The sequence below is a fragment of the Phodopus roborovskii genome, unplaced genomic scaffold (assembly GCF_943737965.1).
Source record: "Phodopus roborovskii unplaced genomic scaffold, PHOROB, whole genome shotgun sequence".
In the NCBI taxonomy this organism is placed as follows: domain Eukaryota; kingdom Metazoa; phylum Chordata; class Mammalia; order Rodentia; family Cricetidae; genus Phodopus; species Phodopus roborovskii.
Genome location: NW_026126616.1, coordinates 2,934,030 through 2,951,607, shown reverse-complemented (window position 1 = coordinate 2,951,607; position 17,578 = coordinate 2,934,030). Strand labels below are relative to the sequence as shown.

Below are 17,578 nucleotides of genomic sequence, written 5' to 3'. Positions count from 1 at the left end.
TTTGGGGACACAGTCCAGCCAGCTGCACACGTATGCTTCACCTTACTAAACAGGACTTAGGTTGATTATAATGTCGAAGGATTTCCCTCATTAGCTCTGTCTCTCAATGGCCCCCACAAGGCTCAATCGGGGGATCCTATGGTCAACTTCTGGACTGACGCTTGGCTAATGAAAAGTGTGTGAGCTCTTAAGCCAAACCATCCATCTTGCTGGTGCCTATGGGCCGACTTTCTGAAGGAAATAGGTGTCTTACTTTCGCCATAAGCAAGAGACCCAAAGTGTCACAGAAAAGACTGTGTGGAGAAGTAACACTAGACATACACGTATACCCCTGAATCCATCCACTGGAACTGTGTGTTCATGCACACACACACACACACACACACACAAATCCATCCACTGAAGACATTATCTTGCTGCTCATACTGATATTTTCGGCTTTTTTTTTTTTTCTCCTCAGCAAGTGACCAAGCTGGTGCAATCATTTTTTTTACTGCTCTTTTAATACGAAGGATAAAAACTGGCACGGAAAATAATCTTTTCCTTTGCTGGGTTAGAGATGGCAGGCAAAGCAAGGACTACAACCCTAATGCCTGAGTTTCACTTGCTTGCTTTTGAGACAACGCTCTCACGGTATAGCTCACACTGTCCTTGAACGCTCAGTCCTCCAGTTCCCTACTTGAAAATGCTGGGATCATAGGAGTGCACCACCATCCCTGGCTGGAAAGGAATATTAAAACATTTAATAATGGAAGGTAACTAGTCTCCTGGGATGAGCTCAAACGCCCACACCAGGCCCAGTTTCTGTTTCTGCCCCCAGCTTGAGAAATCAGATGTATGCCCTTAGCTGTAATTCCTGCGCCACGCCTGCCTGCCTGCCTGCCTGCCTGCCTGCCTGCCTGCCTGCCTGCCTGCCTGCCTGCCTGCTCCCCACCATGACGGTCCTGGACTCACCCTCTGAGACGGGGAGCCAGCCTCTAATCTTTCTTTGATAAGTTGCCTTGGTCTCTTTGTAGCAATAGAAAAGTAACTAAGATGCTGAATGAAGGCACCTGCTGCTAAGTGTACCAATCTGAATTCAACCCCTGCAGCTGGTGGAAGGAGAGAATTCCTACACTTACAAACTATCCTCTGACCTCTACGTGCACTCTCTCTCTCTCTCCTTCTCCCTCTCCCTCTCTCTCTCCCCCTCCCTCCCTCTCCCCCTTTCTCAATAAATATAATTTTTTAAAAATTTTAAAGCAATTTAAAAGAAGGGGAAAAAAGTATGCAGAACAAAAGTTGCTTCAAAGAAGCCATTTTTAGGGCAGGTGGTGGTGGCAGCCCACGCCTTTAACCCCAGCACTCGGGAGGCAGAGGCAGGCAGATCTCTGTGAGTTTGAGGCCAGCCTGGTCAACAAAGTGAGTTCCAAGACAGGCTCCAAAGCTACACAGAGAAACCCTGTCTCTAAAAAGAAAAGACCATTTTAAAAATAAGCAAATCACACAGCTGCCATTCCACGAACAGACGAACAGACGGGAGCAGTTACCTAGTTTACACAAGGTATCGCTGAGGGTTATGCTCAGCTGCTTCCTGACAAGCTTGCTGGTGGCCACAGTGTCTGAATTCTCCTTGATTTTTATTACTTGTTTATAATATTCAGTCACTTGCTTCCTTTGCGATCTAGAAAACAGAAATTCAGTTAACACTTTGCATTGAAGAAATCAGACATATATTTATTCAACAAATGTTCTCCTTAGGAGGGGGCAAGGAAGAGTAAGACGCTGACTCTCACAGTTAGTTGAGAGGGTGGGAAATGAAGCCAGAACCAGGTATGTAATAGTGTGGGCCATGTTGTTTTCTGGACAGAGCCTCGGGATGGTATCAACACTCCATACATAGCCAATATAGCCAAGGATGACCTTGAACACCTGCCTCCCTCCTGGACTTTGGGACTGCAGGCCTGTTCCACAGAGTGATTTGCTGGGGACTGAACCAAAGCCTTAGTGCATGTTAGGTAGGCATTCTTCCAACGTAGCCTCATCCCCAGTCCCTACTGTATTATTATTATTATTATTACTGTTACTGTTATTATTGCGGTGCTGGGTATCACAGCCAGGGCCTCTGTGGTTGATGGTAGATGATAAGAAGGGCCTCCATAGGTTCATGCGTTTGACTACCTGGCCCCCAGCTGTTTGGGAAGGATTAGGAGGTGTGGCCTTGCTGAAGGAGATGCATCACTGAGGGCGGGCGGGCTTTGGGGTTTCAAAGGCTGGAATCATTGTCCTACTCTCCAGTCAAGATGTGAGCTGTCACCTGTCCCTGCCGCCAAGCTTTTGCTCGCCACCGTGGACTCTACCCTCCGGAACCCGCAGTTCAACTGAAGACTCCCTTTTGTACGTTGCCTTGGCCACCATGTTTTGTCACAGCAACAGAAAGTCAGCTGTCCACATGCCCATCCTCACCCCCTTGAACATGAGCTGTAGCCCTAGCCCAGGGCTTTGGGCTGTAATGTTGAAAATCTTCAACAAGTTGGTAGGGTCGCACTGACTGCAGCCTGGGTAGGTGCTGGAGGCCGCACTGAAGCAGCCAGACAAGGAAGGCAGGTAGACCAGCATCAAGTCCTCAGAGACGCATGCTTACCGCACCACACTGCAAGTGCCTGAGACCCCAAGACCCCCAAGACGGTAGACACCTGTTCAACTTCACAGTCACTGGGCAGCAGAGACACAGCCCACACCTCCCCCAGGGCCCCCTCCCTCACTTCAATCAGTCTTTACCTTTTCAATATCAGATAGAAAGGGCGCAGGCTGATGTATACTCGGGTACTATGGATTACTGCTAGGCCTCAGAGAAACCCAGGACAAATGGCTAACTGACGTGCCTGTTAACATATCAAAATGGACCTGGCTGGCAGTTTCTCCCAGCATCCCCCAGCCTCCTCATTCCTCAGCCTCACCCTGCTCCCTACCCTGACCTCTCCAGCTCCTGAGCTGCCCTTCCTTCCCCGGATCCTCTCCCTCTGTAACCTCAGTCATTCTGGCTATGCACCCCCTTGGTTTCTTTCTTGACTGCTGCTTTTGGCTCCCGGTCCCCCTCTCTCTCCTCCCTTCTTCCTCTCTCAACAGCGCCCTCCTACCCCAGCCTGGCTCTCTCTTCTCTTGGCCTGGTTAAGTCTGCTGACCATATTCAGGCTCCCAGATGCCTATGGCTGGTCTCTTCCTCAACCATCCCTAGGAGCAGCCACGTCCTCGTTTTCGTTCATCTGCTGATGAGGGGGGTGGGGGAATGGTCTTAGAGGTGGAAAAGAACCGGAGGAGAGGAGGAGGGAAGAGCTCCACACCCAAGACTGAGAAACTTCACAACTGGACGTGCGTGCAGTCAGCTGACCCTGACTCCTCTAGGAAACGGCAATGCTGGGCCCAGGAAGTCTGCGGTCCTGAGGCATGGCTGACTCTGGCCTTGATCACACAGACCCACAGGCAGCAGCCAGGGCCACCACTCTGTGGGCCCAGAGTTTTCAGCCTTGTAGCAGCTGCCCTGACAGACACAGCAGGACAGAGCCTCCAGGAAGGGCACCAGAGACAGACAAGCATAGAGAAACAGGAGAGGGACGTTTCCTGAAACAGTTCACAGGAACTTACTTTTCATTTTCTCCAAGTAAGAAAAACAGCAAATCTGCTAAAAATTCCATGATCTCTCCAACTAGTATGTTTTTATTGCCAAAGAGATGTCTTCTGATAGTTAAACTCTCTTGAAACTTCAGTTTTGCAAGAGGCACATTTCCAGCAGCCACCCTGAGTATGAAGCACAATGCTTGCAATAAACTAGGCTAGCAACAATTCTCGTAAAGTCCTTTCCCTTATATAGATATCCATCCAAAAAGATGTGTGTGATGGTTGGGGAATCAAGAACCTCAAAAGCACTCAGGAGTGCGCGCGCGCGTGTGTGTGTGTGTGTGTGTGTGTGTGTGTGTGTGTGTGTGTGTGTACACGAACACACACCTGTGTCTTCAGCAGGAGCAGTTCTAGGCATTCAACCCCAAAACTTGTACATGCCAGTACATGCTCTAGCACTGAGCTACACCGGTCTATCCTCAGAGACATATTTATAAAGAAACCAGAGTAGCCAGGTATGGTGGGACACGCTTATAACCCCAGCATTTGAGAGGTTAAGGCAGGAGGATCATGAGTTCAAGGCCAGCCTAGGTTACATAGTGAATTTTAGGCCACCCTGGGATATTTGACAAGATCTTGACTCAAAAAAAAAAAAAAAAAAAAAAAAATCCAATTGACCAATTGAGCTGCCTCCCCTCTGGCCCCTAAGCATATTAATAAAAAGAATAGGAGCTAATACAGAAAGCAAGAAAAACTAAGGAAAAAATCATGCTTACATCAGAATACCTTCAGTATATTTCATGGTAGCTTGATCTCGGGAGTTATCAGTCACAAACTTGGAGATTTCAGTAGCATATTCCAAAATGTTGTTTTCTTTTAAGAATTCCTCAGATGCTGATTTTGCCAGGTTATTCATCACTTTGACTATGGGGAATAAATGTTGGCAAAGAAGATAATGCTTAAGGTCTTAGCTACAAAAGAGTCAAATCGTCAACAGGCCTAGCATTTAGTACCATATTCCCTTCATGCCAAGAACCAGGGTTTTTTTTTTCTGGACAAATCAACCACTGGCCTACACTGAATAGGGTTTGTTTCCATACAAAGCATCTGTATGATGTCACAGGCATCAAGGAGCCAAGACAGGAGTTTGAACCTGCACACTGGACCTGCTGCTGGGTGTGACGTAGGTACCCATGAGTGCGTAGCCTCAACACACAGGGGGTGGGGGGAGGTGGGGGGTTTGTTTGTTTGTTTGTTTGTTTGTTTGTTTTTGAGATGGGGGTTTCTCTGTACACAGCCCTGGCTGTCCTAGAACTCACAGAGATCCGCCTGCCTCTGCCTCCCAAGTGCTGGGATCAAAGGCGTGTGCCACCACAGCCTGGCCCATGTTCACCTTTTTACATGGGTTCTGACTCGGCCTCCTAAATGGCAGTGGTTAGTTTTCTTTAAAATCACCTGACTCACTGGGTCTACTGAGTCGGTTCCAGGACAGGCTCCAAAGCTACAGAGAAACCCTGTCTCAATAAAGTAAAATAAAAACCAAAAAAAAAATTTTTAAATAAAAAAATAAAATGAAATAAAATAAAACCCCCTGGCCCTCCCCTTCCCGGGGAGAGAGGCCCCTGGGGCCGCTCTCTGAACTGCGAGGGTGGAGCGGCCTCTGAAGGCGTCACCTACCGTTCTGCTTCACTAATTCCTGGCTAGTGTTTAAGTCACTGAGTGTAAACCGTAGCAGGTTTGACCACGCTTTCTGAAAATAAGTAAGGCCTTTCTGAGTCATCCCGATTTCAAGATATAGTTCCCCAACGGCATTCTGGGCTTTGAGGAGCATCTCTGTCGTGGATGGGTTCTGTGCAAAATGACAAAAACAGAAACCGCTGACAAAAACAGCCATAGCATCCACGAGGCCACTTCTCAGGGAAACATAAACACAGATAAACTGCCGTGATGGAACCCGTCTTAGGTCTATTTCCAACGTTTTCACAGACGATTTGCCAAGGGCCTTGAGAAATACAGCAGGGTAGCTAATACTCAACAGGCCAACCTATCACATGAGTGATGGGAAACTCTACCTGGCAAGGCCATGAGCCACTGGCTGTGGAAATCAGTTGCTCCTGTCTGTAATTTCTCTCATGAGTCTCTTCATCTCTTCCCTAAGGGTAGCTATGGGTGTTTCCCACTGCTTGTGAGCATTTATCTCATGAAAATATTTCATCTGCTGGACACATATATCTGTGGAAAGTCAGGAAGATGACCTTTCATGTGTAACCCTGATATGTAGAAAATATGCTGGGTGCCTGCCTTGAATTCTCAAAAGGCCCTGGAGGAAGGGACTCCTCCTCACTCAGGTGTCAGCAGGAAAGAGCAGCCCGCTGCTTACCCTGAGGCCGGAAGCAGCAACCTCTGCTCACCACACTTAGCTTCAGCTTTTCTCTTTGATAAAGTACTGAGAAGTTCCCTTTAGTCGGCTAATGCAGACCAAATGCCACCCATTTTCCTTCCGAAGCGTATGCTGGTCGCCATAGCTACCATGACTCTGTGTTCCCAGCTGCTTTGAAAACGAAAGCCAGATAGAAAGCACGGCTACAGTGTCCCCTTCTTTTACTACATTTATGGATTACAAACTTCTAGCTTAACTATCCACACAAATGTAGTTTTATGTACTAACACCCCTCTCCTTTCTCAGAAATCATAGCCCCTTGCTCCATTAATCCTTCCCTGCCCTTTAAGTTTTTCCTGGACGTCTTACAAGTCACATCCCCTCTGAGGCATAAGGGGCCCTCTTCCTCAGATCTTATCTGTTTTCCTGGCCCTGAGAAATACATGCCTGGCATCCTTGCATTCGCCAATTGCTACTTGTGTCTGTGTGGGTACATAAACTGGGAGCTTTGTGGAAGAGGAGAAACTTTTTTGAAGAATAAAGAGGTGAGGAGGATTGGTTTGTTTGCCCTCAGATCCCTTTAGCCAGCTCCTGCGCTTGCGGTTCAGCATTCTGCCTGTACCCTGAGAGGTCACCGAGGCTGGCACTCAGAGGTCTACAATAACGATTATTTACTTGTAACAGGCCAATGCCTTCTGTGTGTCAAGTGTTCCGGGAAGAGGTGATCCGGGTTATCTAGCATGCAAATAAGCAGCTGGGAAGGCTGATTGGATTCGGTGGGACCAGACTGCCTTGTGACATGAACTGCCCTGTAAGGAAGGTGTCATGGCCCATTTTAGGTATCAGATATGCTTAGAACTCATCAGAGTCACAGAAAAGCAGGAGATCCAGCTCTAGCTCCTCATTTTGTCTCAGAACTCTAAAGCTTGGAAAGTTACAGGCGTCCTCACTATGTGACTGAGCCCATAGCGGGGAAAAGGAGGTAAACCCCCCATGATTCATTTGATAAGGCTGTGTGTCCTAAACCAAGGAGATGGGTTCAGGAAGGGAGTAAGTGCAAAGGACAGAGATTTCTCGGGGTAGGGGTCTTTAAGACCACTGTCATGCCCCAGATCAGCACTCCAGCCATTTTTGACATTTTCCTGTGTGACGACCCTCTCCGCAGAATTGTATATTCAAATCTGCTCCTTGTTCACTGGTGCCTCACATTTGTTTCCTACTTCCAATAGATCTAGCATATTCATTTCATTAGCCGAAACTCCATAAACGTAAACCACTTCTCAGTCAAAACCCGCCAGAGAAAACTACTTACACGTGGATTCAAGCCAATGGAAAGTCTTTATTAGCTGGCCAGCAACTACACCGGTGTTCAGAACCCTAGTGTAGTCCCAAGCCCTTCTCAGTGTGGGCTTTCACACACAAAAACCACATCCTGGCTTGACACACTTCAGTTATCAAGAACAGTTATCCAGAAGCAGAACTGCATGAGCCAAAAAGCGAGGTCAGTCCATTTAGGGACTTGCCCAGGGCTATGGTCTTTGTTCTCATTTTGGCGGGTGTTGGTACCTGCATCCCGGGTTCCAAGGCCTACAAGGTACTTCCATCATGGCATCTGTTGTGCTAAGGTCTGTGGGCCCGTTACACTATCAGAGCACAGAAGACACTGGATAGCTGGGTGCCAAACATAGCTCAGTCCTAGAGCACTAACATGCATGAGGAATAAACTCGATGACTCAGGGGGTAAAGACGCCTTTTTGAGCCCAGTCATGGGACCCACATGGTAGAAGGAGAGAGCTGATTCCTAGTGGTGTGTTACATACATACATGTAATAAAAAATTTTTAGGACACACTGGTTAGTCAAGTCTCCTACAGGTCCAGTCCAAGCATGAAAACTAGTAATCATCTTACTATTAGCATCTTACTTCAGAAAACCTAACATGAACACATATCAGTGTGTTTAGTAACTAATAAAACAGCACTTAATGGAAGGCATGACCCATGTCACTGTTCACATATGACAGAGCCTGGCTCCATCATGTGAATTTTGTTTTGGTTTTTGTTTGCTTGTTTGTTCTTTGAGGTTTTGTGTTTTTTGTTTTCTTTTAATTTATGGGATAGAATTTCTCTCTGTAGCTCTGGCTTTCCTGGAATTCACTGTGTAGACCAGGCTGGCCTCAAATTCACAGAGGTCTGCCTGCCTCTGCCTCCCGGTTGCTGGGATTAAAAAGCCATGCCCAGTTCATGATTCAAATATAAAGGTTAAGCTTTCTCACTATCCACTACCTATAGATTCTCACTATCCAGGACCTATAGATTCTCACTTTCCAGTACCTATAGATTCTAACTATCCAGGACCTATAGATTCTCACTATCCAGAACCTATAAATTCTCACTATCCAGAACCTATAGACAATGTCCTGTTCAACTAACCCTCCACCAGAGCTTTGGGACTGGCATCAGCAAACAGGTCAGCATTTACTGTGAGATGCTGGCTTGGCCTTGGAACCAGCATGGTGTGGTGTGAAGTCCCCCCGTTTTATGGGTCCCTCGGAACAGATATGAGAGTGCCTCACTCAGAGAGCCTCCCAGAACTCATGCCTGCTGCTTATCCTCCCTGGCCTCCATTCTGACTTGACTGATCTTGTCAGCAATGGCAGGGACAGTGCCCAAGCTCCACACTGTCCCCTGTAGGCAGAAGTTTCCTTTTAGAGCCCTCTACACAGGCAGATCCAGGCTTCTCACCTTCACCACAGAGAAGAATTTCAGAGACAGCCAGTCTGAAGTAGACCTGGAGTTTCTGAAGACCTTACAACACAGACTTTAATCCTGGTGCACGATTTTAATCCCAGCACTCAGGAGGCGGAGACGGGTGGATCTCTGTGAGTTTGAGGCCAGCCTGGTCTTCAGAGCTAATTCCAGGGCAGGCTCCAAAGCTACAGAGAAACCCTGCCTTGAAAAACCAAAGTGTGTGCGTGTGTGTGTGTGTGTGTGTGTGTGTGTGTGTGTATTTAAGCCCAAGGAGAAAAAGAGGCACCCAGGAAATATCAGACTTATGGGTGTCTCAAAGGACAGCTGTGCTTGGCCTTTACAATAGGCACATAGGATTTTGGTGGCTTTCAAGTTACATCTCTAAAAGTTATTAAGACACTAATTTTGGTGGTGGTGGTGGTGTTACTACATTACTCAAAGAGTGAGTGTTCTTTGTCAGGACAAATGGTTATGAGAATGCTGTTGAAAATGATGGATAAGTGTCAGAACTTGAAGTTTCAAGACAGTCTGAGCCTACATAGGCACAAATGGCTTGAGGACCCAGGAGTGTCATAACTCTAGGTTACATGTTATTCTAGCCTCCAAGTGGTCCCTGAGGACTTGGGAGAACACTGTTTCTGTGTTCCTTATCAGTGACATTTGAAGTTCCTGGCTCTGTCAGCAGGAAAGCCGAGTCATTCCAGTGTGAAGGGCGCTTTTCAAGACCCAGGCCTCACTAGTCTGTTCAGCTCTGTCCCAAGTCAAAGCCTACCCTGACAATTGCCTTAAATATCTGTTAGGATTAGCCTGAAAGTAACAAAACCCATAACTTTAAAAATCCCTCTATTTCCCACAAGTGTAAATGAGGAACTAGGTGGCCTAGAGCTGCACATATTAATGATCTCAGGCACTTGGGTGGTTCTCATCTCATTCATGACCCTTCCTGACCTCCTGACCTCCTGACCTCCCTCCATTCCCAAGGACACTTCCCGGTCTAAAATAGATGTCCTACCTCCAGCTGCCACAGCCACGACTCAAACAGCAGGAAGGCAGGCAGGCATGTGGACTGAACTGTCCCCTCAGAGTCCCTGCCAAAACCCTTCCTGAAGAGTGATGGCATCAAGAGGGAAGCCTGGGGAGGTTGGGGATGTCCCAGTTAGGGTTACTACTGCTGTGTAAAACACCATGACCGAAGCAAATACGTTTTTGTTAGGATTGGCCTCAGAGTAACAAAACCCCCAAACCAGCAAGTGGAAAGTAAGGAACTGGGCGGGGAGCAAAGGGTTTACTTGGCTTACTCTTCTACACTTCTACTGTTCATCACTGACGGAAGTCAGGACAGGAACCTGGAGGCAGGAGCTGAGGCAGAGGCCATGGAGGGGTGCCTGCTTTCATACAGAACTCAAAGATCACCAGTGTTATGATGGCACCACCCACAATGGGCTGGGCCCTCCTGCGTTGATCACTTACTAAGAAAGTCCCTAACACCGGCTCTTGTGGAGTCATTTTCTCAGCTGAGGCCCCCTCCTTTTAGATAACTCCAGCTGCGGTCGAGTTGGCATAAGACTAACCAGAAAAAGAGGGGGTGAATGTTCTTCTAAAAGAGGCCCCAAAGTTCCCTCATCCCTTTCCTCTACTTGAAAACACACAAGAACATGTCTGCCTAGGAACTGGAATGCAGACCCTCCATTAGCAGTTTGGTCTGGGATTCCCATCCCAGGCTTTGAAGTGTCTGTTATTTAGTGCACTCAAGCTTTGAAGTATCTGTTATTTAGTGCACTCAAGCTGTGACTGCCTGGGCAAAAGTGAAGGCACCCTCATGACACATTTGTGCCCCTTTCTTTGGCTATCGGATTATTAAGATGACAGTCCCCAAGCAATTGGAGTTTCCCCAGGAACCTCATGCTGGCCTGGAAGGGTGTGAAACCCTGGTGTCAGCCAGAGGGAGAAAGTTCTGACACATAATTCTGACCACTTGGCAGGCCATCCGGGTTGGGAAAGAATGACAAGTCAGCGATGGCCAAGACCACGTCTTACCTGGAACTGCTTAGACAGGAATGCCTTGTGCTCTCTGAAAGCACGAGCATCATGTCAGGGTCCCAAAGATGAACTTGAAGTGACTGCAATGTCTCCAATGACTTGCAGTGTCTCCAATATGGGCACACTGTTCATTGCTATTAACTGACATGGCTGAACTGAACCTAGTTTGTAAGGCTTTGCCAGGGATTTGGCCCTAAAAACTATAGTAATATATATGATTTTAATCGAGCAGTTGGACTAAACCACAGGCAAAATTTTCACTTCCTGAAAACCTCTTGTGGTTTCCATGAGCACCGCACTGGTCCCAGCTTGGGTGTGTGCTCACCTTCAGGAAGCCTGGGATGTAACGTGACTCCACCCAGCCACCCCTCAGGATGATGCTTATCCCAACACAAGAGGAGCGGCTGCTGGCACATCGGTCTGTGCGGCTGCTCGGACATCGGTCTGTGCAGCCTGTCATTTTGCCTCCTCCTTTGTTTAAACTTTTATTTTTATCTGTGTTTACATGAATGCGTCCCTGTGAACGCAGGTGCAGGTGCCCATGGAGACTAGAAGAGGTGTCAGATCCCCTGAAACTACAGTCACGGGTGGCTGTGAGCCACAAGACATGGGTGCTGGGGACCGAACCCCAGTCCTCCGAGAGAGCAGCAAGCACTCAACCACTAAGCCCTCTCTCCAGCCCCTCCATTTTAAAGGTAAGCTTATTGTCAGTACGGTGGTGCACAGCTTCATTCCCAGCACTGGGGAGGCAGAGACAGGCAGATCTCTGCAAATCCAAGGCTGGCCTGGTCCACATTGTGATTTCCAGGACAGCTTAGGCTACAGAGAGGCCTTGTCTCAAAAACAGCCCCTCCCCCCCAAAAAAATGTATAACGTGTGTATGCGTGCGTGCGTGCATGTGTGTGTGTGTGTGTGTGTGTGTGTGTGTGTGTGCACCATGAGGTACGTGGATGGTCAGAGGACAGCTTGCCTTGAAGGAGACAGTTCTCTCTGTCATGTGAGTCCCAGGGATGGAACTCAGGCCCTCCCTCAGGCCTACCCTGAAGGGAGGTAAGCCTAAGCTCCTTCCGCAGGGCCTGCCTCTAACCTCAGTCTGCACATCTGTCCCACCCTGCAGCCTCCCCAGAATCTGTTACACAACCTGTCCTTCTACCAGGGTCATTTCCTGCCCCCCATAAACACACCTGTCCTGGATCAAACTTGACCCGAACCTCCTACTCTCCTTTTTGTATGTTTGTTTGTTTGTTTTTGTTTTTTGTTGTTGTTGTTTTCGAGACAGGGTTTCTCTGTATTGCTTTGGAGCCTGTCCTGGAACTCGCTCTGTAGACCAGGCTGGCCTCGAACTCACAGAGATCCGCCTGCCTCTGCCTCCCGAGTGCTGGGACTAAAGGCGTGCACCACCAGCGCCCAGCTTTTTATCTTTCTCCCTGAAACTTCTCAAAGAGGCCGCCATGTGTGCAGCCTCCCGGTTTCATTCTTAAAACTGCCCGGCCACCTCAACTTCCTCACTCTGGCTTCTCGGGGTTGCCACAGACACCCGCCCACCAGACCAGGGAGGGGCTGATGCCAGTCCTCATTCACATGTCACTTTACAGGTAACATCATGAGTAAACTTTTCATTACATTCAGTAAAGCCAAAACGCCATGATTCAGAAAAAAACAAAATCAAGAAATAATCAATCAGACTTTCGCCACATCTTCACGGAAGCGACGAGTCTCAGGCCACTGTAATTCCATCCCCTCCCACAGTGACACCTCTCTGCAGATGTCGTTCTCCAATGACTACTGCTTATTGGAGCTTGGTGATGTTGATGTACAGCTGAGGTGTGGATTAAAATGGCAGCCTCCTCAGAGGCAGGCAGATCATCTCTGTAAGTCCAGCCTGGTCTATAGAGTGAGTTCTGAGACAGGCTCCAAAGCTATAGAGAAACCCTGTCTCGAAATACGAAAAAAAAAAATTACGAGTTCGAGGCCAGCCTGGGCTACAGAGTGAGTGCCAGGATAGGCTCCAAAGCCACACAGAGAAACCTTGTCAGGAAAAAAAAATAAAAATCAACAGCTTCCTCTTTGGTGGACAAATTCACTGACCCTCTCCTGCTTGTTATAGTAAGTTATAAAGTTATACAGGAACAAAGGTTAATGCTGTCTGGAAGAACACAGAAGGAATACAGTTGTAGGATGTAATTCTTTTCCTCGATTTACCTGTAGTAACATGTCCTCAACACTCAAGAACAGCCTTTCTGCTTCATTGATCTTGCCCATGAACTTCAGGAAACTTCCAATGAAGAGTATCATCCTGCATTTATCACCGGCAGTAACCTGGGAGACGTTGCATTCCAGGACTAGAACAGGAAGGAAAGCAAACAGGCCTGAAGCACACTGGGAAGGGACAGAGTACCTGTGCCTCCTCTGCTTCAGGGCTCCACAGCTGCACCTGCCATTCCCTTTGTTGGGGGCGATGGGTGGTTTTCTTTGTCTTTTTGTTTGTGACAAATTCTTCTGGGGTTTTGGAGATTGTGTCTCATTCTGTAGCCCAGGTTAGCCTTGAAGTGACAATCCCCTACCTTTTCCTCCAAAGTGCTGGGATCATAGACACACACCACACATCTGGCTTCAATTTCAAAACACCAACAGATTTTATTACAGAATTTGGCAAATACTTTAAATGATGCCGTAAAAGTCTATAATAGCATTGCACAACCTTGTATAAATGTTAAAAATCTTAAATCTAAAGAGTTAAACAATCATATAGCTCTGTGGTGGTTTGAAAGTAATTAGGCCCCATGAACTCAAAGGGAGCGGCACTAAGGAGGCGTGGCTTTGTTGAAGTAGGCGGGGCCTTTTTGGAGGAAGTGTGTCACTGTGGGGGCTGGCTTTGAGTTGGCCCACCCCAGCAGCTACCCCGTCTGTGATCTGCCAGTGTGGAGGACTGATCTCCATGACTCTGCGCCATGGGTTATCCAAGAGGGGTTGCAGTGAGGTCCAGTATTGACGGTGTAGCGGAAGCCAGAAGCCTTGAACCCGGCCAGCAACCCATTGCAATGAACATTTGCAACTAAAGCTGAATGGACAAAGGGGCTTACTGTGTGTCACACCGCAGCGCCCACTCTCTGGAAGGAGTGAAGAGGTGTTGGAGGCGGGAAAGATGGAGGGGCAAAGAGGTTTTTCTGTTTGTTTGCTTGCTTGCTTTGTTTTGTTTTTAATTAATGTCTTTTAGTTTGCTTTTGGGGGAAACACTATGGGAGTGAGGGGTGCATATGGAGGGACTCGGAAATTAGCAGAATTGGGGTGCATGATGTGGAATTCCCAAAGAATCAATAAAAATTATGTTTAAAGAAAGGTTAAAAAAGTGGCATAGGGATAGAACATTTGCCTCGCATATGCGGAAGCATGACAGAAAGTCAAAACAATAGAAAGGAACGAAATAGGGATGTGCACTGGCGTTTGGGTGCCATCGTGTACAAATGGAAACATAAGCTGGCGCTGCCCAACCTTCTCTAGGGTGCTCTAGGACATTGGTTCTCACCCTGCCACCCCTGCATCACCCAGTGGGCGGCCCCCAACCGTAAAGTTATTCCGTTGCTACTCTGTTACTGTCCTTTTTCTCCTGTTAGTAAATATCTGATGTGCAACCCCAAGGGTTGTGACCCACAGGTTGAGAACTGCTGTTCTGGGATTTAAACTGCCACGTGGCTGTTTATTTCAAATGTCTGGGTCCAATGGCATCACAAATGATCGCTGGTTCTTCGTGGGCTGTCACTTGTGTTGGGACCACTGTGACCTGTGTGCTCCTTCCGGTCACAGTCATGCACAGAGCAAACATGTACTGAGCACCGACTGTGGGTCAGGCAGGGTTCTAGGCTCTGAGGGAGCAGACTGCATCCCCCAGGACCACGGAGTAGCTGGGAGCTAGTGCACAAACAGTCATGGAGACGGATGTAGAGGGCTGAAGTCAAAGCTGTTTGTCCAAAGTAATCAGAAAGCAAAGGATTTGCGACTAGAAGAACCAGAGTGGAAACAGGAAATGTAGACGCCTCAGAACCACGCCGTCTATTTAGAGCAGGCCATAGCCGAGACAGGAGAGTGGAGGGTGCGGGAGTTTGCATTGCAAGATTAGAAGACCCAGATGCCTGCCAAGGGCTCAGATTTGAAATAATGGCTAATGTCGTGAGTGAAATTTTCTAAAAGGAAGCTGCGTCTGGGTGTGAATGAAAAGCTCCTGGAAGGAGTCTATGTCCCCAGAGACTGAGGGCCAGTGGAATTTCAGTACAGTAGAGACTGGAATTTTGCAGGTCCAGGGCTAATTACCTCATCCTGGGCTAGTGTTAGCCTTCCAGAACAGCCGCTCTGTACCTGAGCTAATACCTTGGGATGACAAATACAAACCTCTTTGAAGCTATTATCTTAGCAGAACACCAGCCCCTACCAACCCGAGAGTTAAGAGCATCATCAGGTGGCATCTTCAGCCTCCCTCTGCGATGTCCCCGCCAGTGCATTTAAACTGCCCTTGATTTGTGGCCTTCTCTGTTCTGTAAAACTACCAACACTTACGGAACTGCTTGTTGGAACACGGAATTTGGAGTAACCTACCTGTGTTCCCAGGCCATTGCCACTCAAACGTGCCTCTAAAATAAACTCTCTTATTCCCTGTAAGGTAAGAGCTGTGGCTTCTACATCGACATGTCCTCCCCTGCTTTTACTCATCACTTCACCGAGAATCATCATGAACCCTGCCCGCCCCCATGGGCCACATCTCCATGTTCATACACTCAGCACCACACAGGAGAGATGGGAAAGGGGTTTTCCTCGTTATAAAACTAATACTTTCAAAAAAAATAATAATACTTTCCGGCCATTCTTCACTCTCATCCTTTGAGAGTGCTTCGCTTCACTCTGTGTAAACAGTGTCTATCTTCTACACACACACACACAGAGAGAGAGAGAGAGAGAGAGAGAGAGAGAGAGAGAGAACAATTAGAACATGCTAAAATGTACAAAGAAACATAGCCAGGCTGTGGCGGCGCATGCCTTTAATCCCAGCACTTGGGATGTAGAGGTAGGCCTCCCTCTGTGAGTCTGAGGCCAGCCTGGTCTACAAAGTAAGTTCCTGGACTGGACAGTCAGGGCTACACAGAGAAACCCTGTCTCAGAAGTGTGTGTGTGTGTGTGTGTGTAGAGAGAGAGAGAATACTCAGAACTGCATCAAAGATCATGTCTATTGCTGAATACACTTCTGACTTTTTTTGTGTAAATGCACACACAGACACACACACTTATACACACACATACACACAGACACAGACACACACACACACACACACACACACACCTGTTGCCAGATATTTGATCACACTAAAACCCCAAGGCTGATAATAAATTTTACTTTGAATCAGGGGACAGCATTAGCAACCAACCATAGATGTTTTGGAGGACCCAGGATACAGATAGAGAGACACACAGAGTAGGGGGCTTAGAAAGATTTGTGGACCTTTTTGGATTAGAGATGGGGGGGGGTTGCTGGTCATTTCACTGCTTCTCTGATTAATCAGGTTTTTAGCCTATTATCTTACTCCCAAGTTTTATGTAATAATAGAACAATATAAAAAAAGCACTTCACACATCCTTTAAAAAACTGAATTGCAGGATCCTCCCCAAAATGCTACACATCATACATTTTTTTAATGCTTTCTTTAAACAAACAAAACCCCAAGGGTCTGGAGAGATGGCTCAGTGATTAAGAGTCTCTTCTATAAGAGCAGGGTTGGGGGTAAGATAAGAGAGTGAGTAGCTATGATACAGAGTGGCTTGATGGCAGCCTTGACTGATGGAGGTGGGTATGGAGGACACAGGAAAGAGATCCACTGGAGGTGAGAGGCGTCAGGAAGTAAAACCGGGCCCTGAGCAAAGCTGAGGGAGGTGTCAAAGACTATTCCAAAGGCTGGGGCTCTGCAGAAAAGACCCAGGGCCAGGAGAGCAGAGTGAGTGTGGCTTCCCCAGAGTCCTGGGAGGTCCTCACCCTCTTAAAGGGATGCATTTATTTTTCTGTAGGGTTTGTTTGTTTTGTTTTTCAAGACACTCAGGCCTGGGTCACGGGAGCAGGAAACATGGCCATCGGCAGACAGAGGGGACACGCAACAATTAGGTTTTGTGTATTTGATCCGAAGCACCGAAGGTGTGAATAAACACTTCTGAGAAGCAGCTTCGTCTGTCCATGAATGGAAACTCCTGAGAGGAATCTGCAGACGCTGATTGGCTGATTAGAATCTCAGTACTGTGGAGAGGTTAGAATTCTGCAGGTCCAGTGGCCAACCATCTTCTCAGGCTAGCTCTAACGCTCCCGGACAGCCATCCCCTGCCCACCTCTGCGTCTGAACTAACATACTGTAAGTGACAGATTAGAACCTTTCTTTGTTCTGTAAAACTATAAAAGCTTTGGAAAACAGCTTCCATGCTGGAACATGAAACTTAGGGTAACTTAAATCTGTATTCCTGTGCCAGGGTCACCACAATGGCTCCAGAATAAACATTCCTTTTGAGATGAGAGCTGTGACTTTTATGTTGACAAAGGTCACTCAGGAGAGCTATTGGCCAAGTCAAGAAATAACCCTAATACTGGGGGCAAGGCTGTAGAGAGAGAGAGAGTGCTTACCTGGCATGCCCTAGGCTCTGGGTGACTTTCCATTACTACAGAAAATAAAACAAAGAAATGCCACCAGTGTCATGAAAAGCAGATGAGCTCTGGTCCTCCAAAAGGAGGTGAGGGTTGAGATGGAGGCAAGGAGGGCCTCAGGGAGGGAAAGGAGTACTAAAAG

General features: G+C 47.5%; 1 protein-coding gene across 1 annotated transcript in view; it reads right to left on the bottom strand.

Annotated features, from left to right (window-relative positions):
• The window catches only part of LOC127237827 (tetratricopeptide repeat protein 41), a 46,576-nt gene that overhangs the window by 6,513 nt on the left and 22,485 nt on the right, over positions 1-17,578 (bottom strand). The window contains exons 9-13 of the mRNA XM_051206219.1: positions 12,969-13,108; positions 5,275-5,446; positions 4,374-4,521; positions 3,625-3,777; positions 1,530-1,663 (exon numbers count right to left, since the gene is read on the bottom strand). Coding sequence (XP_051062176.1) covers positions 1,530-1,663; positions 3,625-3,777; positions 4,374-4,521; positions 5,275-5,446; positions 12,969-13,108 — 747 coding nt within the window. The remainder of the gene's footprint in view (positions 1-1,529; positions 1,664-3,624; positions 3,778-4,373; positions 4,522-5,274; positions 5,447-12,968; positions 13,109-17,578) is intronic.